The sequence below is a fragment of the Salmo salar genome, chromosome ssa17, assembly GCF_905237065.1.
Source record: "Salmo salar chromosome ssa17, Ssal_v3.1, whole genome shotgun sequence".
Classification (NCBI taxonomy): Eukaryota; Metazoa; Chordata; class Actinopteri; order Salmoniformes; family Salmonidae; genus Salmo; species Salmo salar.
In genome coordinates this window covers 12754291-12780973 of record NC_059458.1, presented here as the reverse complement: position 1 = coordinate 12780973, position 26683 = coordinate 12754291, and the positions used below count along the sequence as shown (strand labels likewise).

Sequence of the window (26683 nt, the reverse complement as noted above, 5' to 3'; positions counted from 1 at the left end):
CTCTCCTCTCCTATGCCCATCTCTTCTCCCCTCTCCAAAAATAAACATTTATATTTACATAGAAAATGTTGTTTGTGATTGCTTTTGAAATAAATAGGTGGTCTAGATAGATCTACTGTATGTTCTAGTTCGATGTCTACTAAGTTGGTCTAGATTCTAGAACTTGAGATAGCAAGCTAACAAGCTTGTGAGTGCAAAGCCGCACCAGAATTAAAAACACATATTACCATTTTGTAAATATATCTTTTTTTAAATGCTTTCTATTTCAGAAAACATCCTGGATAAATACTAAAAGAGCATATTTTCCATAAGATGTAGGTAGAACTGTGGTCTAAATGGATAGTTCAGAGCTTCTGCACTTGTCTATAACCTATAGGAAACAATATATGGTCTATACTTGACTGGGGGTTTCTCACTTTCGGGTGACACAAATTGCAATATGGAGGAGGGGAATTGGCAGGTATATGCACATTTAATAGTGTAGTATTTACTACAGGTAAAAAGTGTAGTGTTTTTGCAGACATTACTGTAGTATTTACTATAGTATTCTACAGATACTACAGTTTACTATATAATTATATAGGAAGTACTGTAGTATTCTATAGTAAACTGTAGCATTATATAGTAAACTGTAGTATTCTATAGTAAACTGTAGTATTCTATAGTAAACTGTAAATCAAATCAAATGTTATTGGTCACATACACATGGTTAGTAAATGTTATTGTAAGTGTAGTGAAAGGCTTGTGCTTCTAGTTCCAACAGTGCAGCAATATCTAACATGTAATCTAACAATTCCACAACAACTACCTAATACACACAAATCTAAGTAAAGGAATGGAATAAGAATATATACATACATATGAGATGAGTGATGCAAGATATGTAAACATTTTTAAAGTGGCATTATTAAAGTGACTAGTAATCCATTTATTAAAGTGGCCAATGATTTCAAGTCTGTATGTAGGCAGCAGCCTCTCTCTGTGTTAGTGATGGCTGTTTAACAGTCTGATGGCCTTGAGATAGAAGATGTTTTTCAGTCTCTCAGTCCCAGCTTTGATGCACCTGTACTGACCTCGCCTTCTGGATGGCAGCATTGTGAACAGGCCATGGCTCGGGTGGTTGTTATCCTTGATTATCTTTTTGGCCTTCCTGTGACATCGGGTGCTGTAGGTGTTCTGGAGGGCAGGCAGTTTGCCCCCGGTGATGTGTTGTGCAGACTGCACCACCCTCTGGAGAACCTTGCGGTTGTGGGTGGTGCAGTTGCCGTACCAGGCGGTGATACAGCCTGACAGGATGCTCTCAATTGTGCATCTGTAAAAGTATTTTAGGCGACAGGATTTTAGGTGACAAGCCAAATTTCTTCAGCCTCCAGTAGTATTTTATATTAAACTGCAGTGTTCTATAGTAAACTGTAGTATTTTTTATGTGGGGGAAAAAGTAGGTGCAGACACTTATTGCTTCTATGATACTTGTGGGTAGAGGTAGAGGTGTATCATACATAACTGTGTGTGTGTGTGTGTGTGTGTGTGTAGTAATCTGAAGCCCGGAAACAGCTGTTCTCATTTGGGTATTTTGACAGTAGGTCATTAGCAAACATGTCTTGGGTTTTCCTCTGAAAATTGAGAAGGCAGTGAGGCACTCCACCAGTCTCTCTCCACACCCCAGCATCTCATCCCCACCCTCCCCACCACAGCCCATGAGTAAATATTACACACCCCATTACTCAGAGCTTTCAGTTTTTACTGTATCAAGGGTTTACAGAGAGAGTGGAGTTCAGTCCGCTATCTAAAACCTCGCCATTTGATATTAGGCTACATTTAGCTGGTGCTGTGTACTGGCACTCTTTACTGTCTGTATCAATTCAATCTCACAGTGGAAAGCAGACCGTGTTTCATTTGATTGGCATGTCTTCAAACTGTACATGTGGAAAGAACAGTTACGGCTATTTTCCAGCTGTCTGTCAAACGGGTCTCCGCCCCTTTAATCATACCATTGGTCAATATGCACATGGGGTGTTTACTCATTGGTCGTTTTTTTGTCAACACAAAGCATTCCCCACCTCTCCTTTGCCCTGTATGTGTGTTGTTGAACTGGGTGAGGTTCTGCTTGCGAACGAAGCGGAGAAGTAAATAATTTAAATGTCTCATATCTTTCTTGCTAGCCAACTAGCTTCCTATGAGGGGAGTTCAACTAGCGAGATAACACGAGACCCCCTAGCTGCTCAAGCGGAAATGGGCAGTATCCGTTTGTAGTTTGACATTAGCTAGCTATAGGTGGTTGGTCATTCATTCAGTCGCTAGCGGTGGGATGGTTTTCTTTTGTGTTCGCTATATATTGCTAGCTACTCTGTTTGCTATGGCTAGCTAGCTTCTGCATTTGACAGCAGTGACCGCTCGAGATACATCATGCGATTCCGCAAGGATACGATCGTCACCTGTTTTCTAGCTATCAAGACAAGATGCTCGCTTGTCCAAGGGAAGTAGCAACATTTGATTTAAAACCATAGTTGGTATTAGGGAATAAGGCGGATACTGATCTTGAGAATTGGCTACTGTAGCCGTCATTGGCTATCTATCCTCGGCGAAACCGGTTTGGTAGCTAACTAGTTGGCTAAAGTGATTGCTAGCATAGCTACATTTGGATGCATACGGAAAATGGCATCGGCAAAGGTTGGGATAATTAATGAAAGCAACTCCATTCGTGAGAGTGCCAAGACCTGCGCGAGCAGTCCCATGTTATTGGCCGGAGCAGCATCGTTAACGTTGAATAACAGGACATACTCACTCGATGACCTGGACACCATTGCCACAGTTGGTAAGTTTAGGCAGCAAGCCAGTATGTTGCAGTACACACACTGGTGAAACTGGTCTGTCTATCACAGGGCTTCTCACACCATCCTGCCTATCAACTAGGCTATATTGGGCATAGGCTACTACTACTGGTACATGTTTGGCTCGTGCACAACAGCACAAGCAATGAAAGCCAAGGCGACTATGTGATCAGCCATTCCATGGGATATGAGATCATGACGTGGTGATGTGCTGAACATGAAACATCATTCAACTATGGAGTCAGAAGATAGCAGTCTGCTACTTCATCTGTCAGCCGGATGGGGACAAAGACGTTCTCCATTTCAGTCATGCCCACCCAAAGGTTTAAAGTCCACCCTGTGGCCCAATCATTGAGGAATTCATCATCCCACACAGTTGCTGGGATGGTCAACATTTTCTTGACATGACAATAGGGGAAATATCTGTGTACATCTCAGGGATCAAGCAGGAGAAATGGCCACGTTGCAAACATGAAATAACCAGCTTGAGAAGTGAAAGCTTAATGGAGGAAACGTTTACTTCCCTCATTATCAGAATTTTGCAACATTGAAACCCTTTCGACTAGTTCAGAGAGGATGAGTATAAATTATTTGTAAAAAAATAATAATAAAGGAAATGGCTTTATTAGTAATGCAGGTGTCAGATGTTCCTGTTATTGTGAGCAGTGCCCTGTGAATGTCAAAGGAATGTCAAAGTTCGCGTTTGGCTCTGCTCACTCTTGTATGGGCATGTAAGGCCTTTCACTGCATGGGTAATGTGTCAGCAGGCTCAGCTGTTGAACAGTGTGTTTTTTTCACATGGGTGGAGTCCTCTGTGGTGAGTCTAATGCCAGAAACCAAGAATGTTAAACAACATGCGCTACTTCAACACTGAACACAGGCTACTGATCACGAAAACCACTTCATCTTTTACAGCGCTCTCATATTTCATTCATGACAAGGAGGACACTTAGCTAATAGAGAATTCCCATCATTCTAAGCCCACGCGATCAGGGAAAGGATGAAGCTTATAGGCCGAAGATAAAATCATCCAATTTGCAAAACCTTTTGTTAGATGATGATGATGATGATGATGAGAGGGATTTACTTCTTATGACAAATCAGTTGTATGTCTTGAGGACTGCTTTTGTCTAATGGTCATTGAAATAATGAGGCACCTTGCTCTCACGTGACATTTGAAGCTTACAGTCATTACAGGCATTTTGCCCGTCTTTCATGCATAGGAAACGTTTTTTGTTGATGAGGCAAAAATGGTGGGGCCTGAGCCTACATCAAGATACGTGGCCACTGGCCAAGTGCATTGAGTAGCCAACAAGCTAGGCTCTTATCAGTCCACGTCTGGCCTTGTTCCGTCAAATATGTAGTGTCAGTCAAATAAAAACACGGGCCTATCTATGTCTGCTCCCACAAAATTAGAACAAGAAGCATTCTGTAGTCTATTCAAATACATGTAGGCTAGCATCCAGCAAACCAAGAATCTGACCAAATAACACACCTTAAGTGTCGCTGGGAAAACAGGTGTCACTGTTTCTCACTCTAATGGATTCAGTTCAGTTGTGGAGCAAAAATAGGTCAGTCATTTCCCCTTCACTTTTCCAAGTGATCTAGACCTCTGGTTTGCTTCCATGCAAAATACCTCACATTGTTGTTGAGAGAAACATCCATTTTGTGCCATTTATTATCATAAAGCCTAGCTGTTTGAATTTTTTTTGGAAACACTATTCAGTACACCATGCAAGTATTCAGTGCAGTATTTGGTGCATATCCCTTTGCCTCAGGCGTTGCTGTATTGGAGAGAAAAGGAGAAACCAGGCTTGACCCACTTGCAGGGGTAAACCTATGTCACATTGCCAAATTAAATCACGGGACATTTCTGGTGGTAATCACTCAATATAATGAAAATAGTATATACAGTTGAAGTCGGAAGTTTACATACACTTAGGTTGGAGTCATTAAAACTCATTTTTCAACCACTACAAATTTCTTGTTAACAAACTATAGTTTTGTCAAGTTGGTTAGAACATCTACTTTGTGCATGACACAAGTAATTTTTACAATTGTTTACAAACAGATTATTTCACTTATAATTCACTGTATCACAATTCCAGTGGGTCAGAAGTTTATATACACTAAGTTGACTGTGCCTTTAAACAGCTTGGAAAACTCCCGAAAATTATGTCATGGCTTTAGAAGCTTCTGATAGGCTAATTGACATCATTTGAGTCAATTGGAGGTGTACCTGTGGATATATTTCAAGGCCTACCTTCAAACTTAGTGCCTCTTTGCTTGACATCATGGGAAAATCAAAAGAAATTAGCCAAGACCTCAGAAAAACAACTGTAGACCTCCACAAGTCTGGTTCATCCTTGGGAGCAATTTCCAAATGCCTGAAGGTACTACGTTCATCTGTACAAACAATAGTACGCAAGTATAAACACCATGGGACCACGCAGCCGTCATACCGCTCAGGAAGGATACGCGTTCTGTCTCCTAGAGATTAACGTACTTTGGTGCGAAAAGTGCAAATCAATCCCAGAACAACAGCAAAGGACCTTGTGAAGATGCTGGAGGAAACGGGTACAAAAGTATCTATATCCACAGTGAAACAAGTCCTATATCGACTTAACCTGAAAGGCCGCTCAGCAAGGAAGAAGCCACTGCTCCAAAACTGCCATAAAAAAGCCAGACTACGGTTTGCAACTGCACATGGGGACAAAGATTGTACTTTTTGGAGAAATGTCCTCTGTTCTGATGAAACAAAAATAGAACTGTTTGGCCATAATGACCATCATTATGTTTGGAGGAAAAAGGGGGAGGCTTGCAAGCCGACGAACACCATCCCAACCGTGAAGCACGGGGGTGGCAGCATCATGTTGTGGGGGTACTTTGCTGCATGAGGGACTGGTGCACTTCACAAAATAGATGGCATCTTGAGGAAGGAAAATTATCTGGATATATTGAAGCAACATCCCAAGACATCAGTCAGGAAGATAAAGCTTGATCGCAAATGAGTCTTCCAAATAGACAATGACCCCAAGCATACTTCCAAAGTTGTGGCAAAATGGCTTAAGGACAACAAAGTCAAGGTATTGGAGTGGCCATCACAAAGCCCTGACCTCAATCCCATAGAAAATGTGTGGGCAGAACTGAAAAGGCGTGTGTGAGCAAGGAGACCTACAAACCTGACTCAGTTACACCAGCTCTGTCAGGAGGAATGGGCCAAAATTCACCCAACCTATTGTGAGAAGCTTGTGGAAGGCTACCCAAAACGTTTGACCCAAGTAAACTGGGAATGTGTTGAAAGAAATAAAAGCTGAAATAAATCATTCTCTCTACTATTATTCTGACATTTCACATTCTTAAAATAAAGTGGTGACCTAAGACAGGGAATTTTTACTCGGATTAAATGTCAGGAATTGTGAAAAACTGAGTTTAAATGTATTTGGCTAAGGTGTATGTAAACTTCCGACTTCAACTGTACATGCACACATCTAAAAATGCAACAGGAGCTACAAAATCAGCGGAAGAAAAATGTCAGTTTGCTGCGTCCACAAGAAGATTAGGCTACTTGAGGGAGCAACAAACGGTGATTGGAAAAGTACATTACCGTATGTCTTTACTGTGCCGACAGGTACTAGGCCTAACCTCCCTAGACGGTTGGCTTCTGCAGCAGATTCCTTCTGAATACAAACAAAATATTGATTGAGCTGTTGCCTAAAGACTACACACATGTCATTATTAGTTCACTTATATTGAGCAAGGTGCTCACTATGTTTGCCAAAAGATTTTCTCTTGCTGTTTTTGTGCTTTAGTAGTGTATGCCTGAAGCCTGCTTGTTGGGAATCTCTAGATAAGTAGTACAAGGCCCACTAGGAGAGGACAAACATTTGTAGAATATCCATCTGATTGTGCTGACCTTACAAGAACACATCTGCCTTGAGGCGAAATGTTTTCAGGTATAGTTGTACAGTTGAGCTCAGAGTCAAACCTGACAGTTATCTAACCTCTGTCTTATGATATGATGAAGAAGACAAAGGAAGGGTTTGGGCTTTGTTTGCTTGCTCCTATTAGATTACTATGGAGACTGAGAACAGGGAAGGACAAAGATCCCTTGTATGAGGTAAGCCCAAACGTGCTAGAAGCCAACATTCCATGACTCTATCGGGGATTGTGAGTCCATCTCTCGGTTCTCTCTGTTTGTCTACTCCCTCTCTCCTTACTCTCAGTGAAATATGACTAAACATAGGGTGTTATTTTGTACTCCTCTTGACCTGGGGATGGGAATAGAGAAACAATCTGAATTGTTGACCGAAATAATGAGCTCAGACTTGTAAAAGAGTGAGAAGACAACTCAAGAAATCTTGGACAGTTCTTCCAGGTTCAACCTCTTTAATTGTTGGAAGGGTGGAAGACATGTCAAAAATAAATATGGCATTCTGATTTCATGAAATAACTTGATCCAGAGATCTATTCCTGATTATCAAATGTTATTTGTCACATATGCCGAATACAACAGGTGTAGACCTTACAGTGAATGCTTACTTACAAAAAAATAATGGTGGTTGATTTGTAGCAGAAATAATCTGAATTTAATGTTGCTCTATGACCTTTGGGGGGGTGAGAGAGAACTTAACGCCTTGTCTAATGACTGTTCCTCTCTCTCTCGCTGCTTCAGGCACAGGGACTTTTGGCAGGGTGTTCCTGGTGAAAGACAAGAAGAGCAGGGCGTTCTACGCTCTGAAAGCTATGAAGATCCCCGACGTGATCCGGCTGAAGCAGGAGCAGCACGTCCACAACGAGAAGGAAGTCCTGACCGAAGTCAACCACCCCTTCCTCATCAGACTGTGAGTGTCTGATCACCTCAACGACACATAACGTAACAAAACATAGCCGAACATGGCTGTCATAACATCAAGAGAAGGAAGTCCTGATCGAAGTCCACCTCCCCTTCCTCATCAGACTGTTATTGTCTGATCACCTCAACACCACCGCCATCGTCAGCCACAGATCTGTTGGAAGTGGATTTAATATATAAATAATATATGCCATTAAGCAGAAGTCTTTATCCAAGGTGACCTCCCCTACAGTGAGTCTATACGTTTCTAGAATATGTATGTGATTAGGTGTGTTGAAACCCACGACCTTGGTCTTGCTAGCACCGCGCTCCTACCGACTAAGCCACACAGGGCCACTTTCCACTTGTCCTCCACAACCGTTTTGACAAGGCCCATGCCACATACTGTAAGCTGAGCAAACACTGACCAGACTACTGTGTGGTCCAACTCTCTACATCCAACCACTGTTACCCGACCAATATTTGCGTTTGGCTAGAGTCACCTTGTTCAAATGTACCGGTGTGTTTATTTCCTGTTTATACCTTCCAGGTTCTGGACCCACCATGACGATCGTTTACTGTACATGCTGATGGACTACGTTCAAGGCGGGGAGCTGTTCAGTTACCTCCGTAGCCGCGGGCGCTTCAGCAACACCACGGGCCTCTTCTACTCCACGGAGATCGTGTGTGCCATCGAGTACCTCCACTCCAAAGAGATCGTCTACCGAGACCTGAAGCCGGAGAATATACTGCTGGACAGCGAGGGACACATCCGCCTCACGGACTTCGGCTTCGCTAAGAAGCTCTCGGACAGGTACGATGTAATGCCGTCGAGTACAACTTTATTGTCCTTTCGAGAAACGGAAATGTGTCTTTGGACTGTGTTATTACGTTTCCAACTTTCCTGAGACCACACACACACACACACACACACACACACACACCCTTGAGACTAGAAGCAGCACTGGGTCAGCCGCAGAGCAGCGTCCCAGTATGAGCTGTTCGTCCCCACAGGTATCATCCCATCTGGGAGCAGGTGTACTGCACAGCTAGGACATCCTTAATTGTTAGACATTAGGCCCCCTAACAAGTCATTACCAGGATATTATTAGACTGCCATGTTAATTGTGGGAGTGAATGCTGTTTGTTTTTCTGTCTCATTGTAAGACTGTAACACGTTTAGGAATTGTAGCCGTACAGACACATTTGCCTGCTTGGTACAGTAGGGATATAGATATCCTTCCTGAAGTTGTCATTTTACACGTCCATATAATATTCAGAGTGTATGGAGGGGAATCCTCGCTCTATCTAAGATGGAATCCAAAAACATGAGAAAGAATGCAAAGATGAGATGGAAATTGCCATTATTTTGTTTTTATATTAGCGTTCCAAGTAGCTAGTCCTCTTCAGTAACCTCCGTATAGGATTGGAAAGCTGCAGCACTGCAGTAGTGTAGTGATACTGCAGTAGCACTAGTGTTTTGCAGGGAGCCTCGCTGAACACAAACCTGACCCACTGACATGTAAACAAAATGGACTAAGATTACATTTTCTCTGGCCGGGAGAGTAAAACAGATTTGGAGTAGATGTGTCTCTGATGTGCAACTTGTGACCCACTTAAAGAAATGGAAGGCAAAAGGAATTGCCTCGACTGCGGCGTGGGTGTGAAGAACAAACGAATGAGCGAGTTGGCTGGTGGTGTTCCTCGTCTGTGCGCGTGCTTGCCTGTGCGCGTGCTTGCCTGTGCGCGTGATCACTTTAGAAGGTGAACCACACTGTTGATGCTTCCACAGTGCCACCTAATGGCAAAATGGACCCGCTTTGGTTCTAGGATGTGCTCGGAGGTTACCGGTTTATTAGACTAGCTTTGCCAGTCGTAGAGCAGCACTCTGTTCAGAGAGTACTCTTGAGTCTGAGGTAGATATGCCTATCAGATAAAGGTTGCATGCCACAAAGAAATATACAACTACAACGCAAGCGGCGTTTTCCGCGTTGCGACCGGTGTCCCGTTGTCGTTCACATCAAAATCTATACCAATGGTGGAAATGTACGAATGAAATCAGGGACCTCGAGCCTGCTCCTTAAACAGAGTAACCATTTGCATACAAATGAACCATCACCACGGCAACTGACCAAGTTATTTTCCAAAGGGCCAGTTTTTTTCCTTCTTCAGAACATAAAAAAAAAATCTGATTTAAAAATGACCATTTGTTGTGTCATATTCTGTTCCCCACTTCAGATACCCTCCCTGCTTGCCTGAGAATAGTGATCCAGGGTTGTGTATGTCCTCCGAACAGTGTTAATCAGCTGTACTATTGAACCAAAGACATTGATCTACCAATAACACAACCAGAACCAATACTTCCAGCAAACTAAAGCTCTGTCACTCTGTTGGATCCATATACCACCCGTTAGTACTGTGAGGCTACACACGCCGTATTAGTTACACCACGTCAGTGTACATACTACTGTGAGATCAGCCTGCGTAGGCTACACTACCACTGACTGAAGGACCAGTCGACTGACAGCTGATACTATTGTGAGAGCGACCTACATACAGGACACTACTATAAACAGCAGGGTGATTACTTTAACAAGACTGGGGTTGTCTTTCCCTGTATGTAACGGAAGTCTCTTCTCTAGGGGTAAGTTCATTGGAATGTGCAGTGTGTGCTGCGTACAGGGTGACCCTTGGGGAAACCTAGGCTTGGAAGGATCGTCCGTCAGTTATTATTGGCTACACATCCAAAATAAACGTTGTACATGTGTGCATGTTCCTGTGTTCTGTTGTAGTAACGTAACATCTCTAATGTAAATGGTTCAAACCTAATATTGTTTCTCTTTAATGTCTCTTTCTCCTTCGGTCTCTCTCCATCGCTCCATTCAGGACGTGGACTCTGTGTGGAACCCCAGAGTACCTGGCCCCAGAGGTCATCCAGAGCAAAGGTCATGGCCGGGCGGTGGACTGGTGGGCCCTGGGGATCCTCGTCTTTGAGATGCTGGCTGGGTGAGTAGTCGTGTCCTGTCGTCTGACTGAATGGGAAGGACTGGTTTTGAGCTGAACGCTAGTGTCATGAGTCCTGACTGGGCAGGGGTTTAACTGAATACTGTAATGTCTCCTGACAGGGCAGGGTTGAACACCAGGGGGCCCCAGTCCACCAGAGGACAAGATGACTGTGTGGTAGTAGCAGGGGTTGGGGTCAATTTCATTTATATTCAGAAAGTAAACTAACATTCCAATTCTCATTGATTTTATTGGAATCGGAATTCCAGTTTACTTCCTGAATTGAAATAGAATTGATCCCTTGCTAGTGTAGTAGTATGTATGAAGAGTGGCTATCCTCTATGGACAGTGGGCTCTGTCTATGAACAGTGGGTAGTATCAAGCAGAATGTCTGTGGCGAGTCAATGGAGAGACAAGTGTGCTGTTATTCAGAGAGTTGACCTTATGAGGTTACGTCACTCTGTAGTGGGCTTAATTCCAAGACCAGTCTGCCTTGTGTTTCTGTGATGACAGAGGTGGACGGTCTTAAGGATGAAAGGAAGGTTACAGATTGAAGAAAGGTCAAAGGTAACTTATTCTGACACATTCCCACCTGTGTGTGATCTGTGGAGACCAAGGTTTCATAATAACAAACTCTGGTGGCTTTAAGCTATGCTCTCTCGTCTGAGAACCCCGCTCAGTCACTCATTAATTCAAGGCCTACAGAAGCACTGCTGAAATAGGATTTCTATAGACAGGCCGTAGTTGTACCATAGCTTAACGACGCCTGTTCTGTGTTCCAAATGGCACCCTATTCCCTATGTAGTGCACTACTTTTGAACAGAATCCTGGTCAAAAGTAGTGCACTACGTAGGGAATAGGGTGCCATTTGGAAGACAGACAGTGCCGCCGGGCCGTTTAGCTATGGTACATCTGCGGCCTGATGTCTATAGAAATCTTATTTCAGCAGTGCTTCTGTAGAGTACACTGGCCTTGAATGAATGATTCACTGACTGAGTGGATGTCTGCTAGCAACATATAGCATCACTCACGTGGCCGGCTGCTCTTCCGCTCCTCTTTGAGATGAGGAAACCAAGTTAAATGATTTGGTCTACATAGCCCAGCCTACACATGAGTTAAGTGCTTGCTTTTTGCTTATAATCCACATGCATTTCTGCAGGCGTCACATAGGCTACACCCTACATATTTAGCCTATGTATGTATGCATTCACTGAACTGTGAGTCGATCAAAGTGTCTGCCAAGTGCCATATTACTAAGCAATAAGGCACGAGGGGGTGTGGTATATGTCCAATATACCACGGCTAAGGGCTGTTCTTAGCCATAACACAACGCGGAGTGCCTGGATACAGCTCTTAGCCGTGGTATATTGCCCATATATCACAAACCCCTGAGGTGCCTTATTGCTATCATAAACTTGTTACCAACATAATTAGAGTAGTAAAAATAAATGTTTTGTCATACCCGTGGTATACAGTCTGATATACCACAGCTGTCAGCAAATCAGCATTCAGGGCTCGAACCACCCAGTTTATAATATTACATAGACAATGCATTGGCTCACACAATCCATGGAAGCAAGAGAGAAGGGCTCTGATAGTGTACTGAACATAACGCTATCACAGAGGTTCCCAACCAGGGGTACTTGGCCTATCCACGGGGGGGTACTTGGCCTATCCACGGGGGGTACTTGGCCTATCCACGGGGGGGTACTTGGCCTATCCACGGGGGGGTACTTGGCCTATCCGCAGGGGGTACTTGGCCTATCCGCAGGGGGTACTTGGCCTATCCGCGGGGGGTACTTGGCCTATCCGCAGGGGGGTACTTGGCCTATCCGCAGGGGTGTACTTGGCCTATCCGCAGGGGTGTACTTGGCCTATCCGCGGGGTGTACTTGGCCTATCCGCAGGGGTGTACTTGAGAAGACTCATGAGTCCATAGGCCTACTGGTAAAATACTCATGAGGGGGTAAATCAGGGGTACTCCAGGCCGAGCAACATTCAGTTGGTGGTAAAGTAACCGAATAAAGTTTGGGAACCACTGCCTAGCATGTGAATTAGCCGCCGCTAGAGGGCACTAGTTATTAGAACCTCAGGACAGTACACAGGGTGGGTTTGGGTGTGTATTGTTTGTTGTAAAATCAGAGATTTGACTTCATATCTATGCCTTTTGAATAAAATGAACATTGATAGACCTAGTATTTAGCAGCTAGACGTTTAAAACAATCACTCTGCTTTTCTTCACTACATGGCTGAACAGTTGGGAAAATATCATCTGTAACATGAACTCGATTTATTTTCATTTTTTTATTTGCTAAATTATTTTTGGTATTTACCATATTGATTAAATCTGTATGAATATAGAACCGTGCGTGGTAGTGAAGTTGTCAGCGAATCAAAAGTCTTTCTGTACGTGCCTCCTCACATCACCCTAGTATATTCATGTCCCAGTGGGGAATTCAGTGGCCTTGGGCTTCTAGTGAAGCAAAATTTGACCTTCTTCTTAGCATCCATCACACTGGTCTTTGAAGTGTGCGCGCACACTCCGCGCTCCAGGAGACAGAAGATCCCTTCAGAACAACACGCCCTAAAGGTTGCCTGCCGGGTAACTGTTTTGTCAAAGGTCCTGTATCTTCCGTAGTGGAAGGATGCAGAGGGGGGGCTACTGAAAGTTCCGTGGTGTGGTAGGTTTACACACTCAGACATCCATCCGCCCCAGGGTCCTTCCTGACTTCTGGGAATAATCATGACGAGGTCACCTGTGCACTGAGCTCCACACACACTCAGTCCAGCCCAGTCCGCCTCTATCTTACACACACACACTGACACACACACACTAACACACACACACACAGACAGTCCAGTAGGCTTGTATCATCCTGTATCTAATCCTTCCTAGAGGGGGAGCCTGCTCTCCTTAATGAAAACCGCCCTGTGTGTGTGTGTGTGTGTGTGTGTGTGTGTGTGTGTGTGTGTGTGTGTGTGTGTGTGTGTGTGTGTGTGGTCCTCCCTCCCACTCACGTCACATCTTCTCTGGTCAATGTAGCCTATTCCAGTTCCAAGCTAACCAGAAACCGTTTTAATTTCTGTTTTCTCTGCAATATGTGGAAGATGAGTGTTCTTGTCGATTGTTACTGTAGCTGTGCTAGTTTTAAATCTACTCCTAAACACCTAGGCCTACTCCTGCATACAGACGATCCTAACTCCTACTGCTAAACATGTTAGTAGTTCCCTGTTTTGATTTATCCTGTTTTCACCATTTCCTTCATCCGTTCCGCTCCCCGTCCTCCTTCCCTGTGGAATCTTGGCGACACCTCAGGTGTTACGTAAACCGTAGGTTAGTGTTACATAAGAGGAGCCGAGTCTCTAGTCTCTCACTTTTCATCACTGGGGACCTAGACTAATCTACCGGCAGGCTGGCGGGGGTGCCTGGGGGAGCGGGGTGGGTAGCCTGCACTTGGCCTCCCTCTTTACCATCCAGTAAGAGGAGGACCCATCAGGAAAGCAGCTCTCCGTTGATTCATCCTTTGGCTCCCCTCGTATTCTACCAACGCCCAGACTCTTCCTCTTTTTCCCCCTCCCTTCTGCTCTGACATTCACTGCAGAGACCTGTCCCTGCTAAAGACATTACATTCCCCTTGGAAACCAGCTTTTCTGAAGGACTTTATTCTGATCTCAGGCCATGACCAAAAATCATTACCGGGCATTATTTCTCCCTTCCTTATCCTGTCCGTCTTAGTCATTTCAGTCTATTGACAGGTTTTGACTGATGTGTGCCGTCATCCACTGATGCCGTTCTTGTTTTGATAGTGGTCTTATCTGGCTTTCGTCTGACCGTCTGACTTGAATTAATCTATTACACAATTCTCTGACCTTTTACATAAAAGAATATTGGTCTGTGTTACACATCTAACAGCCTCCAGGCCTCCATTCCACAGTCAAGAGGTTTCTGTCTCCATTTTGACTGGCTCAGCTCGGCAGCCCCTGTGACAAACTGGTGTGATTATCCGGCTCTCTGCTGCATGTGTAATGCGTTTAGCTAGGCTGGCCTGGCCCATTTATGTAAAGCAGCCTGCACGGTTAATGGTTTGTCCAGGCTGGAGCAGTGCTGGGAAAGGGCTCACCATTAAACCATCGGAGTCACCAGAATGCAGCTGACTGGTCTGAGGAGCTAAAGCTTTGTACTACACAGAGACGTGTAGGCGAGTGTGTTCACACACATGCATGTGCGCAGACACACGCACAGAGTCAAACAGGACACACAGGTCACCAGATGAGTTATTTAAACTGTAGGGTCATGTGTTTCACTGCGTTGTGTTGTCGTTTACTTTACTGCAGCCCTTTCAATTTCCTGTTTTATAGCTAGGTTTACATCCATCAAAAATCTGCATAAAAATATGTGCATTTTCCCACCACAGATGTGTTTCCATCAAAAATGATTTGTTGCGCATAAAAAGCTGTGCTTTTATCAAAAACCTTTTGTGGTTAAATTCCCATGTACCGAAAAATAAATACTAGTAAATGGGTTTCCATCGCATTTTCAACTCTACTGATGGTTTTGTCACAAAAAAATTGTGTTTTATATAGCAAATGTGCCCACTCTGGTCTTGGCACCTGGCCCCTAGTCAACAGCTCTCAGATACAGTGTGGGTAGACTACCTACATTTATGAGATTATTATGGATCGAAAAGCGAGATGATTTGTCAAACAGCAGCCATGCATTGATCATCATGTCACCATCATGTTCATCAGCGTGCACTTTCACCACCCTGTGATGTTCATCACAACTTATTTCATCTGTAGCCTAATAAACTGCATGCTTTCCCATGTCGTAGTGGGAGGACGTTTTACATAATTTAGCAGACGATCCAGAGCGACTTACAGTAGTGAGTGCGTACGTTTTCATACTGGACCTCCGTGGGAATCAAACCCACAACCCTGGCATTACAAGCGCCCCATGCTCTTCCAACTGGGCTATGCAGGACCACACAAAATATAATTGTGTGACACTAAGTTTACTTCAATATAATGGTTGTCAATATTTGCGCATGAAAGGCATTTCTACTGCCATTTCTTGCATTATCAATTTTACATAGACAAAAAGATCCCCATTTTGTATAGTGTATTTTTCTTGGCGGGCAAATGTCCGTTTAAAATATAAAAAAATTAAAAAAATAAAGTTTACCGACAAACTTGCTGTTTCCATCATGCCTGTCGTGCCATTTTAATCCGACGTGCTTGGCTCACATAAATAGGTTGGATGGAAACCTGGTTTCTGAATCTATTTTTACACGGTGATTTCATTTTATTAGTGTTTGCTAATAGGAACAAACATTTTGAAGGAAATCACCGGTTGAGGAGAGATGACTGTTTTTCTGACGTGTTTTTTTATTTTTCCCTCCAGGTACCCACCGTTTTTTGATGACAATCCCTTTGGTATTTATCAGAAGATCCTCGCCGGGAAGCTGGAATTCCCGCGGCATCTGGATTTTTATGTAAAGTAGGTTGTACACACACACACACACACACACACACACACACACACACACACACACACACACCCAAGCACAGGGGATTGTGGGTGAAATAATGGAGGGAAAGTCTCCAAAGTCTACCACTAACTCGGCACAAACGTATTCCATTATGATACATAATATATGATAAGCCATCTTATAACATTTTGACTTGTGAGGAGAATGTATGGATGTTGGTTTTCACATCACATTTCAATCTGATTTTTAGATTTAGGTCTTGATGTGCAGGAAATCAAATGTTCCTGAGATAAGTCCTCCAGACTGTTATTGGAAACACAACCGCATCCACCTCCACACTCTCTACCCATAACAAACATAGTGTGTTTTGGAAATGCATTACCAATACTCATGATTAGGACCTGACAATTGGAATTTGGCAGGGCTGCATTGTGAATACCTTTTAGTTGTGTATGTGCATCTAGGAATGTACCAAAACCAATATTTAACCTATCTCTCCAGTGCGTGCATGTGTGTGTGTGACCACCGCATGTGTGTGCCTGCCTGCGCACGCAGACAATGTGCGTGCGCGTGCGCGCTAACGGCTGCGTCACACAGTGTAACCATCCTCCCAAACGGCAGGGTCAGGGTCAATCAGCCTCCCGTGCAGAAGATGAAGAGCTAGCTACGCTGAATGTCGGATGCGGGCCCTCGCTAATGACACACTCTGCTGAGTTGGAACTCGTCCTTTAAAACCATCACAACCATCACACTGCTCCTCAGAACAGCTGGAGGCTGGAGTAATGTTAGGAGATTACCGGCTTTAGAAGGAGAGGAGGACCTGGGCTGCACTCAATCAGCCCTGACACACTGGCCCAGCCGGATACCTGGGAGAGGCCACACACATACAGTGTTACCTAACGCACGCGCACACACAGTCCCGCTGCTACATAACACACTAACAATAGAGCCCCAAACACTTAAGCCATCTATCTTTTGGCCCCAGACAGACAGAAGGGTTTTCTTTTTAAAAATATTCCCTCCAGCTATATCACTGTCACTTTGACCCACTCCCATCCATCAGAACTGATGGGTAGAACCTGAGTTGTCTGTCTCTGGCCCTGTCCGTGTTTGTCTCTCCATTGCAGTAACTCTTTTCTATCGCAGAGAAGACGTGTTACAGTATTACTGAACAGGTGTAAGACCAACTTGTTGTAAAGTGTTATATGCCATTCAAATAGGGGGCGGCAGGTAGCCTAGTGGTTAGAGCGTTGCGCCAGTAACCGAAAGGTTGCTTGATCGAATCTCCGAGCTGACAAGGTAAAAATCTGTGGTTCTGCCCCTGAACAAGGCAGTTAACCCACCGTCATTGTAAATAAGTTGTTCTTAACTGACTTGCCTAGTTATTTTTATTTATTTTTTTATAAGTATGCCATTCAGAATATACTGTATTTAGTAACGTCGCTGTGCAGGGCTTTCTGCATAGAAAAGTCTCGGGGGTCTGCCTTAGTCCAAACAGAAAGAAAGAAAAGTTAAACAACTAAACCAGATATAAACTATGAAGAAAAGATAATGGGCCTTTGTCATGGCGTTGGGCCCCGCAGATTTTTTTTTTAGGTTTGAGTCACTCCGATAGCATAAAGACATGCATAAGTCATGGCAAAATGTGTAGATTTGCAGGAAATGTGCTTTAAAAAAATAAATAAATAATGATCTCCACCAAAAGGCAAAATATGTAGAATTCCACAAAAATGTTGGTTGGTGACTTCACCATTGGCCACGCCCCTGCCATTCCCACCACCCCATTTTGATCCAGAATAAAACTCTGCTGTGTGCTATATTTCCATAGAAATGTACAGTGACATTGTTTATCGCTTACATATTGCTTAAGACAGAACTGTCTCAGATTGGGCAATCAATTGGAGTTAAGGAAAGTTGTATTTCCCATCAACGTTTCGTAACTCAGGCTTCATGACCATGTTTTTATTTAACCAGGGGGAAAAAAACATTGATGTTAGAAATGTCTTTTGTGAGGGAGACCTAGCAAGAGGTCAGCAGGAAGTAGCCAGTGGTGTACGTACAATTACAATGGTCAGTGACCTTTTCTTTGACCAGAGCTTTAAACTCAGACACTGTCCTCCAGTTTTAAAGTCTTTTGTAGTTCGTTCCAGGACCAAGGAGTATTATAGGAGTAGGATTGTTATTATGTATTTATTTATTTTTCTTCTGGGGGGGGGTGTGTTTCCCCATTTCAGTCCTTGCCCTAGGAACTGTAAAAGAGAGCCACTGAATGAGGACGGAGGCTGTATAATTGTGAAGTTGATGTTACTTGGGAGGGTTTAAGACACTAAAATGCAGACTCAATATTCGGCTGGTATATTTCCGTCTGCGCTGGCAGCTCGTTGGTTTGTGAGATACGGCAGCTTTATTGAAAAGCTCACTCTGTCAGCGCCCGGCCGCATATCATCGGAAAACTTACACTGTCATTTTTAAAGGCATTGTGAATCATCCCGAATTCATCCCTAAAGTATCCCAACGTCAGCATGTTCGTAGTTGTGAAAACTTTCACTTTAAAACCTGTCACTTTCCCTCAGTTAAAAGAGGGAGCGGGAAAGAGCGAGAGAGGATGTTTCTGTCTGGATGAACCTCACACACATATACACACACACAGGATGTACCTCTCTGTTACCCCATGGCACCTTTATGAGTCTGTCAGTTTATCTGTTGTTCCAATAGCCAAGCTCATCTATCTTGTCAGCTTTTGGACGGAGACAGACCTCTTGACTTCTGACTGAAACTGCAGACCTGCAGTCGATCTGCTGTCTGAACACACACACACACCACTGCTGTCTGGAGACAGTCACAATGAGTTCACACTAACAATCTGTCTCCCTGACTGTCTTTCTGTTGTTTTCCAGAGATCTCATCAAGAAGTTCCTCGTCATTGACCGAGCCAGGAGGTTAGGCAATATGAAGGTGAGTTTCAAGATCCAATAATTATTGAGCTTTAGAAAGGTTTATTGTCCCAAGCTATACTAAAACATTACACAAGAACAGATACACAGTACTAATTAAACCAATTTTAAAGTATTTTGTTGACTCGGGCAGGTTGTGGAGTGAGTCTTTTGCAGTTTGACGTCACGGTCTCAACACTGAGACAGGAAAGGGCCTAGGGAGTGACTGAATGTCTGCATTTGGTTCCAATTAGTTGGATACGCAGAGGAAGTTGCTGTAGAGGTAGTTTGCACCCTTAAAGGCGTGGGAGGGGGCAGCAGGGGTTTAGGGTGGATCACAGAGAAACATGTTTCCCCTGCACTGTCAGTGAGTCAGTTTAGTAGTTAATCACATGGTGTACTGGTTCATTACTTAGTCCTGCCATTAAAACATGACTAGGCATTCTATGCTAATATCAGTTCCATCTTGCTGAAAAGATGCTCCCTTTTGGTAGCCAGGTTGTCCACTGTAGTAGTAGGAGTGAAGCCAGTATGCACAAGCCATCTGCACAGGAAATGTTTTTGCACAGCGAGAACTGGAGTCTCCCTCCACAATGAACACGGTCTCTTGGTAACACCGTATTCCCTTTTATAGTGCACTACCTTTGAACAGGGCCCGGGGGGCTCTGGTCGAAAGTAGTGCACTAAGTAGGGAATTAGGGTTCCATTTGGGACGCAGTGTCACTCAGTAGAGTGATCTGTAATTCCTCTTGAATAAATGAATTTCTTTTTACACCACTGTGATGAAATGGCTCTCCGTCATAACAGGAGGGATTTTATATTTACTAGACACTTTATTTTCTACTAGACACTGAGCGGTCCAAAGTAGGCGCCATGCACATCTTAACTCTCATGGCGGACTGATTATTCCTTGTTTGCTTGCCTCCATTGTGTACAGTTTGTATGTGTGCCTCAGGAACACTGCAGGCCTGGCTTTTACTCAGCCACCAAAGATGGAAAGAAAAAAAAAAACAAGTGTTTATCTGTTTCAGACTTCTCGTCCCTGTAGTCTACCGCAATTTTATGATTCATTCATTGGAATCATATATGTATCTGGCACTGACGTTCAATCGAAGGATGAGTTCTGAGTGTTTTAAATTATACTGTTCAAAGGCATAAGAGTCCATGTGGGAGTATATGATGTCTCTTTTCAATGAAACAAACTGTTGGTAAGCACAATGATTTAAATACACATAATTCACCACACGGTCTGTTATTAACTTGTGCCTCAAAGGGTTTTCTGAGGAAAATGCGCTAGTTAGCTGACTAGCTAGCTGACTCAAGGAGTGGTCTAGCTACACACTCCCAGTATACAGGGAGAATCACCACAGACACCACAAAGTGTTTAGAAAGAATGAAGTGTTTTGCTCTAATTCTTATTATTTCAAACCCTTTATTCCAGATGAGAAGAACGTTATTTATCTTGATTCCAGTGTGTGTTGAATAGAGCGCCCGCAGACGGCTCTGATGCACAATGTCTTCTCTTGCAGAATGGAGCAGACGATGTGAAAAAGCACAGATGGTTCAAGTCTATAGACTGGGATGGCGTACCTCTGAGAAAACTGAAGGTCTGTCACATTGGCTATATTACACACATCAATGGGAACACACGTAAACGTACACTTTATTTTCAGTATATACTGTTTTCATTAAACTCACCATTTAGAGTTGATGTACTTTTGAAAAAAAAACGCCTGCTTTTTAGCTGTTTGACGTATTCAGCGTCACATTATTTTTGTTTCCTCAGCCACCCATAGTTCCCAAGGTGTCCCACGAAGGTGACACGTCTAACTTTGATGCCTACCCCGAGGACGAGTGGAAGAAAGATGCCCCTGTGCCTGCAAAGGACTTGGAAATCTTCAAGAACTTCTAGAAAGGCGGAAGTAACGACAGAAATACTTCCGAAAACATTTAGGTCTTGTAGAGAGATACTCAAGAACTTTTAGACCTTGGAAAAGGTGAGTCAAACTTCTAGATGTTGAAAAAATATCCTTGCTGGATAACAGAAAGACTGGTAAATCACCTGAGATGTCACCATTCTATGGTCAACAAGAGAACTTCCAAGCGTCCAAGTCCCAGAACGTTATCTTGCTTGAAGACATTGAAGTGTTCCACATTGGGTGGAAGAGCAGGACAGAATTGACCTAAAAAGAACTAAAAGCGCCATCATATCGCCACGATATTTATCTAACATTCATTTCCTTTCGTTTGAAAAAAACGAAAAACCTCAATCCTCAGTTTCTTTGTTTCTCTGAGCCTTCTACTGTTATGCAAAAAATAAAATGATGGTCCTCTTTGAACCAAAGGGCATTGTTACTGAAATGAATATGTTTAAAATGCAATAATCAGGAATTTTATATTTTTTGGGGCCAAAAAGGTTCCAGTTTTCTTTGTTGGAACTTGTAGGACTCAACCAACCGAGCAAAGGTTATGATCCAAAAATGATCACGCGTACAGTAGACTCAGTATTGAGCTGTACATTAAGTGGAATTTAGATATGTGGTTACTATATCCTTAGTATATTGTACTGGATATTTGTCAATGAGAAAGTATGAAACTTGTACAGGAACGTACTACAATATCATGCCAAGCAAGCTTTGTAATATCATTTTATTGACTGGCCGCTAGTCAAAGAGGCTGTTAAACTTGTCATTTTGAGCTGTAAGTACTTGGCTATCTATCGGCCAGACATCCTTGCATGTGTGCATCAAGGCCAGACCAGAAAGCACTTGTAAAAAGGTGCCTTACTTACTTCAGGATCTTGGATGTGACATACTATACGTCTTCTTCTTTTCTCCTGACAAGCTAGTGGTACTTTTTCAACTTTTATTTATAGAGCACACACTGTTTATACTTGAGCTGTGCTGTTGAAAACGTTGACTGTTAATAATAATATATGTGGAATAATTGTTGTGTGGAAGAAGTGTAGCTAGCTACTATATGTGGAATCTGGTTCCTCCCGTCTTTTTCTGATGTCCACCTCGTCCTATTTTGCTGTTCACACAGTAACAAAAAATGACCCTGTATATTGACTGGTATGTCTATCTTTGTCTCTTGGTCTCTTTCACGTACTTTAAAGAACTGTAGAATACAGATCTCCAGCTGGTTTCATGTATAGCCAAGCAGGAAGTAGTCTCAGCAAGATGCTTGTCCATCTGTTTCAGGCAGCCAATAAACTCTTGTCTTCTCTCCACCAATCATATCACTGGCTAGTAGAAAGCACATCATGAATAGACACGTCATGAGACAATCACAAACTGTCTTTCGAAAACGTACTTAGTAACACGAAGTCATTTGTGTCCCTTTAGTCAACTTAAATGATTTGAATTGAACAATTTGATTGCTTGTATGTCATGTTTTATGTAATTTTCTTAACCAATCATGGAACAAAACTCAGTGTGAGTTTATTTAGTCTGTTTGTATTGTTTTTGTTTTTTTTACATATTTTCTAATTTTTTTTGTGTGTGAAGTGTGTTTCTAGGGAATTTGCTTTACAATCCTCAGCCTTTTGCCTTTTTTGTAAGATGTTTATGTATTAGCAAAAAGAAAACAAATATGAAAGAAAAAATACTGTACTTTTAGGTCAATACAAGCATATTTTATACCCAATACCATTTTACCAATGCCTTTTGTCAAAGTGTATAGATTTTTTTTTATTATTATTTAACAGCCTACCTTACAAACTTTGTATGGCCTTTTCATATTGTTAATGTTGCAGTATTGTATTTAACTTCTTCAGATACTGTTTAAAAGATCCACACAACCAGGATTAAAAACACCTCCTATCCACTGACTCAACAACTGATTCTCTTTCCTCTCAGAAGTGTGGTTGTAATGTATTAATAGTGTTAACAATTTGGTAGTTGCTATACTTTGCTTACTGATAGGCTAGGTGGAATTGTCTCCATATTGCAATGTAATCGTTTCAGATATACCAGAGTACTTGGGGTGGTAGGAGCCAGGGTTAGATTTCTAATTCGGCGTAGGATGTCATTTTCTATTTCCACATTGGTATGTAAATGTAGACAATATGTAAGTGATGTGACTGACTGTTGTCTGGTTGGCCAAATGCTATCAGAGTATCAAAACCTATAATCTTGTCTATGATTCAATAGCTCTTAGCTGGCCTTAGTAGTGTTAGCTACCACTATTTCAAGTCATCAGACAAATTTAACTTTTCGGAGTGTTTCCGTCGGTTGGTAATTTGTCTACAAGTTCACCGGCCTAGTCTGTATCTACCCAACATTGAAATTGAGTTGTGTGTGCATGAACACTTTAAACCGCACAGCAGTCATCGATTCTGGAGCTTCATTATCCCCTCTCTTAAAGGCTCTCATTCATCCAAATTCATCTAAAAGGTATAGTTTGGTCTTATGTACGAACTACAAGCACCAAGGTACCATTTTAAAGGTGCCCTATTTCAAGAAAGTCATTAGTGTTTACAGTGGAAAGTGACTCATGTGTTGTCTGGACCTCCTTGTGTTGCCTGCTGGGTGATGACATCCAAGTCTGCTCCAGAGACGCACAGCAGAGTGGAGCAGCCTCTGTAATAACTGACTAATGAATCCCTTATGATCAGAGAGACTCCACTGAGACTCTGCGGCTGTTTTTCAAGTGGCACCCTATTCCCTATATAGTACACTACTTTTGACCAGGGCCCATAGGGCTTGGATCAAGAGTAGTGCACTATATAGAGAATAGGGTGCCATTTGAGACACTTACACTCTTTCCCTGACATCCCAGGAAAGGGTGTGTGTGTGTGTGTGTGTGTGTGTGTGTGTTCGTTCGTTCGTTCGTTCGTCTGGGAATATCACATCTTCCACCTGCTGCACAGTGCAGCTCATGTCCTGTTATTTACTGTAATGGATGTTTGTACATCTGTGTTTACCATTTATGTTTCTGTGTTGTTCAGCAGATGCTAACGATGACTCATGTTTGACTGGGGAGAGGGGGTCCAGTCGGCCACAATGACTCAACCATATCACAGTCTTACCATAGACGCCCATTAGGCATGGAAGGTAATTAACTCTAAATCATTCCTCATTACGAGTGATTGAGAATAAGTTAATTGAATTAAACCCTTTTACAAAAACGATTACGTTCCGAAAATTCAAATTCAAGCCTTAGGACAAAAGTGCTGTGAGGTACCTCTGCTCTGTCATTGGCACAATGCTAGAGCCCTAACAACACGCTTTAGTGTTAACCTCTCACCAGCGGGCGGTCGTAAACAGGAGCCCCGCCTGGACGCCTGACCACCAAGTAAAAGACTAGTCTCTCCTCCGAGCATCCCCCACCCGCCCCTTAATGACAAGCGGAGGTCCGTTCTGACGACACTTTAAACATTGTTGTTATGTCAGATTGTCAATGGCACCTGTCATCAGTTTGGCATTGCCTTGTGACACTGCCTTGTTGAGAGGTGCTAACAGGTACATGTACCCTCAACGCTATACTTGACTCAACCACTGAATGAGCGCATCATGGAGACTAGGTGACAGTCAGCGACTGATAGGTTTTGACTTCAGCGTCTTGTCTCTCTCTCTCTGGGGATGGCAGCCTATAGTGGTGCACTCATTATGACTTAGCGTCTCCTATTGGTGGATGAATGCAGAGACAGCAAGTTGTGAAAGAATACCTGAGACGGAGGACTGAGCTAGCAAATGACCTTAATGACAGGGGTCTTTTAGTGGGAGCATGGAGCAGGAACCACTTTAATTTGAGAGGTAGCGTATGTCTGGGCCAATAGCCAAGGGGTTAATGACCTAAGAAGGGTCTGGATTTCAATTACATGACATATGTTCCCTACAAGGATTCACCACCCAGGTAGTATCACTATTCAGAGGTTGGTGGATAAAAAAAATACTGAACAAAAATCTAAACTAAACATGCAACAATTTCGATGATTTTACTGAGTTACAGTTCATATAAGGAAATCGGTGGAAGAGCTGGGACATTTTCAGCTTCCAGGAATTGTGTACAGACCCTTGCGACATGGGTCTGTGCATTATAATGCTGAAACATGAGGTGATGGCGGTGGATGAATGGCACGACAATGGGCCTCAGGATCTCGTCACGGTCTGAAATTGCCAATGATAAAATACAATTGTGTTCATTGTCCGTAGTTTATGCCTGCCCATACCATAACCCCACCGCCACCATGGGGCACTCTGTTCACAACGTTGACATCTGCAACGCTCGCCCACACAACGCCATACACGTGGCCTGCGGTTGTGAGGCCGGTTGGACGTACTGACAAATTCTCTAAAATGACGTTGGAAGCGGCTTATGGTAGAGAAATTGGCATTAAATTCTCTGGCAACAGCGAGCGTGGTGGACATTCCTGCAGTCAGCATGCCAATTGCACGCTCCCTCAAAACTTCAGACATCTGTGGCATTGTGTTGTGTGACACAACAGCACATTTTAGAGTGGCCTTTTATTGTCCACAGCACAAGGTGCACCTGTGTAATGATCATGGTGTTTAATCAGCTTTTTGATATGCCACACCTGTCAGGTGGATAGATTATCTTGGCAAAGGAAAAATGCTCACTAACAGGGATGTAAACAAATTTGTGCACAATATTTTAGAGAAATACGTTTTTTTTGCGAATGAGACATTTCTGGGATTATTTATTTCAGCTCATGAAACATGAGACCAACACTTTACATGTTGCGTTTATATTTTTGTTCAGTAGACACACCGTTTTTTGCTTACTGCATAGTTTGAAATCTGGCCATATTTAGTGATATTTATATACTCTCATTCTCTTCTTCACGTTTGTTCCTATCCTAACAAAGTGACAGAGAGGGGTAGAGGAGATAGAGAGCATATTTGTAAGTTTTTGAACTATTTTTCCTAACTCTTTCACTAGTAAATGGATACATATGCTTCCCAAAAAATCATCCATCAACATAACAGCTGAACAGCTGGATGTGATTGTGTCTCACAAAGTCTTGTCCCTAAGCTACGTCCTCTGGTGCTGAAGGCCCATATTGGAGCGCTTCACAGGGCTAAATCATTCACGACTCCAAATACCTCACATCTCAATGTGTTTAGAAATATTGGCATATTCTTCCAGCACAGTTATCCTTATTAGTTGAGGTCTATTTTTGATTAGTTTTGATTGGTTATTTTATCCGTTTTTACGTTAGACAGTGCTCAGACAGCAGCTGTAGAAATGTTTGGTTGTTCATACATGCTTGTTGCAAGTTAAAGCTGTGTAGTTTTTTTTAACCTATTGACACACTAAATAAGAAGTTTTGGCTGCCGCCCTGTCATCGGTGCAATGTTGAAATGTCAAGCATGATTTGGAATCATCTCCAAGATACATCTTTCTGGCATGGAGGAAGGAAACATTAAACAGAGCCTGATGGCTGGAAGACAGCCGGGAAATGTATCATCCCTCAGGCAAGGAACCGGTCCAAACACAGCCTGCCTGGCCTCTCTTCTCCTTCTCTCCTCTACCGCTGTCTCTCTCAAGCTAAGCTAACATATGGAATTGTTTTAATGTGATCATACCATGGATCATTTAGCTGTTTGATTTGGAATTTTTGGATCCC

The 26683-nt window shown here is 43.0% G+C and overlaps 1 protein-coding gene and 1 non-coding gene across 2 annotated transcripts; one reads left to right on the top strand and one right to left on the bottom strand.

The window, feature by feature from the left end:
- Positions 1-251: 251 nt before the first annotated feature.
- LOC123728339 (U7 small nuclear RNA) lies at positions 252-306 on the bottom strand. The gene has a single exon (XR_006760225.1). It is a non-coding gene; the product is annotated as a U7 small nuclear RNA (small nuclear RNA).
- Positions 307-2068: 1762 nt separating this feature from the next.
- Positions 2069-22921, top strand: LOC106575200 (cAMP-dependent protein kinase catalytic subunit PRKX-like). Its single transcript, XM_014151536.2, has 8 exons — positions 2069-2815; positions 7507-7675; positions 8216-8479; positions 10552-10671; positions 16069-16164; positions 19054-19111; positions 20619-20696; positions 20876-22921. The coding sequence occupies exons 1-8, from the start codon at positions 2656-2658 to the stop codon at positions 20999-21001; spliced, it is 1071 nt and encodes a 356-aa protein (XP_014007011.1). The 5' UTR covers positions 2069-2655; the 3' UTR covers positions 21002-22921.
- The last annotated feature ends 3762 nt before the right edge of the window (positions 22922-26683 follow it).

Bases quoted from the DNA above. Each gene is read 5' to 3' on its own strand.
- LOC106575200 (XM_014151536.2), top strand. From the start codon at position 2,656: ATGGCATCGGCAAAGGTTGGGATAATTAATGAAAGCAACTCCATTCGT. The intron at 2,816-7,506 runs GTAAGTTTAGGC...TCGCTGCTTCAG, and splicing joins GGACACCATTGCCACAGTTG to GCACAGGGACTTTTGGCAGG. The intron at 10,672-16,068 runs GTGAGTAGTCGT...TTTTCCCTCCAG, and splicing joins GTCTTTGAGATGCTGGCTGG to GTACCCACCGTTTTTTGATG.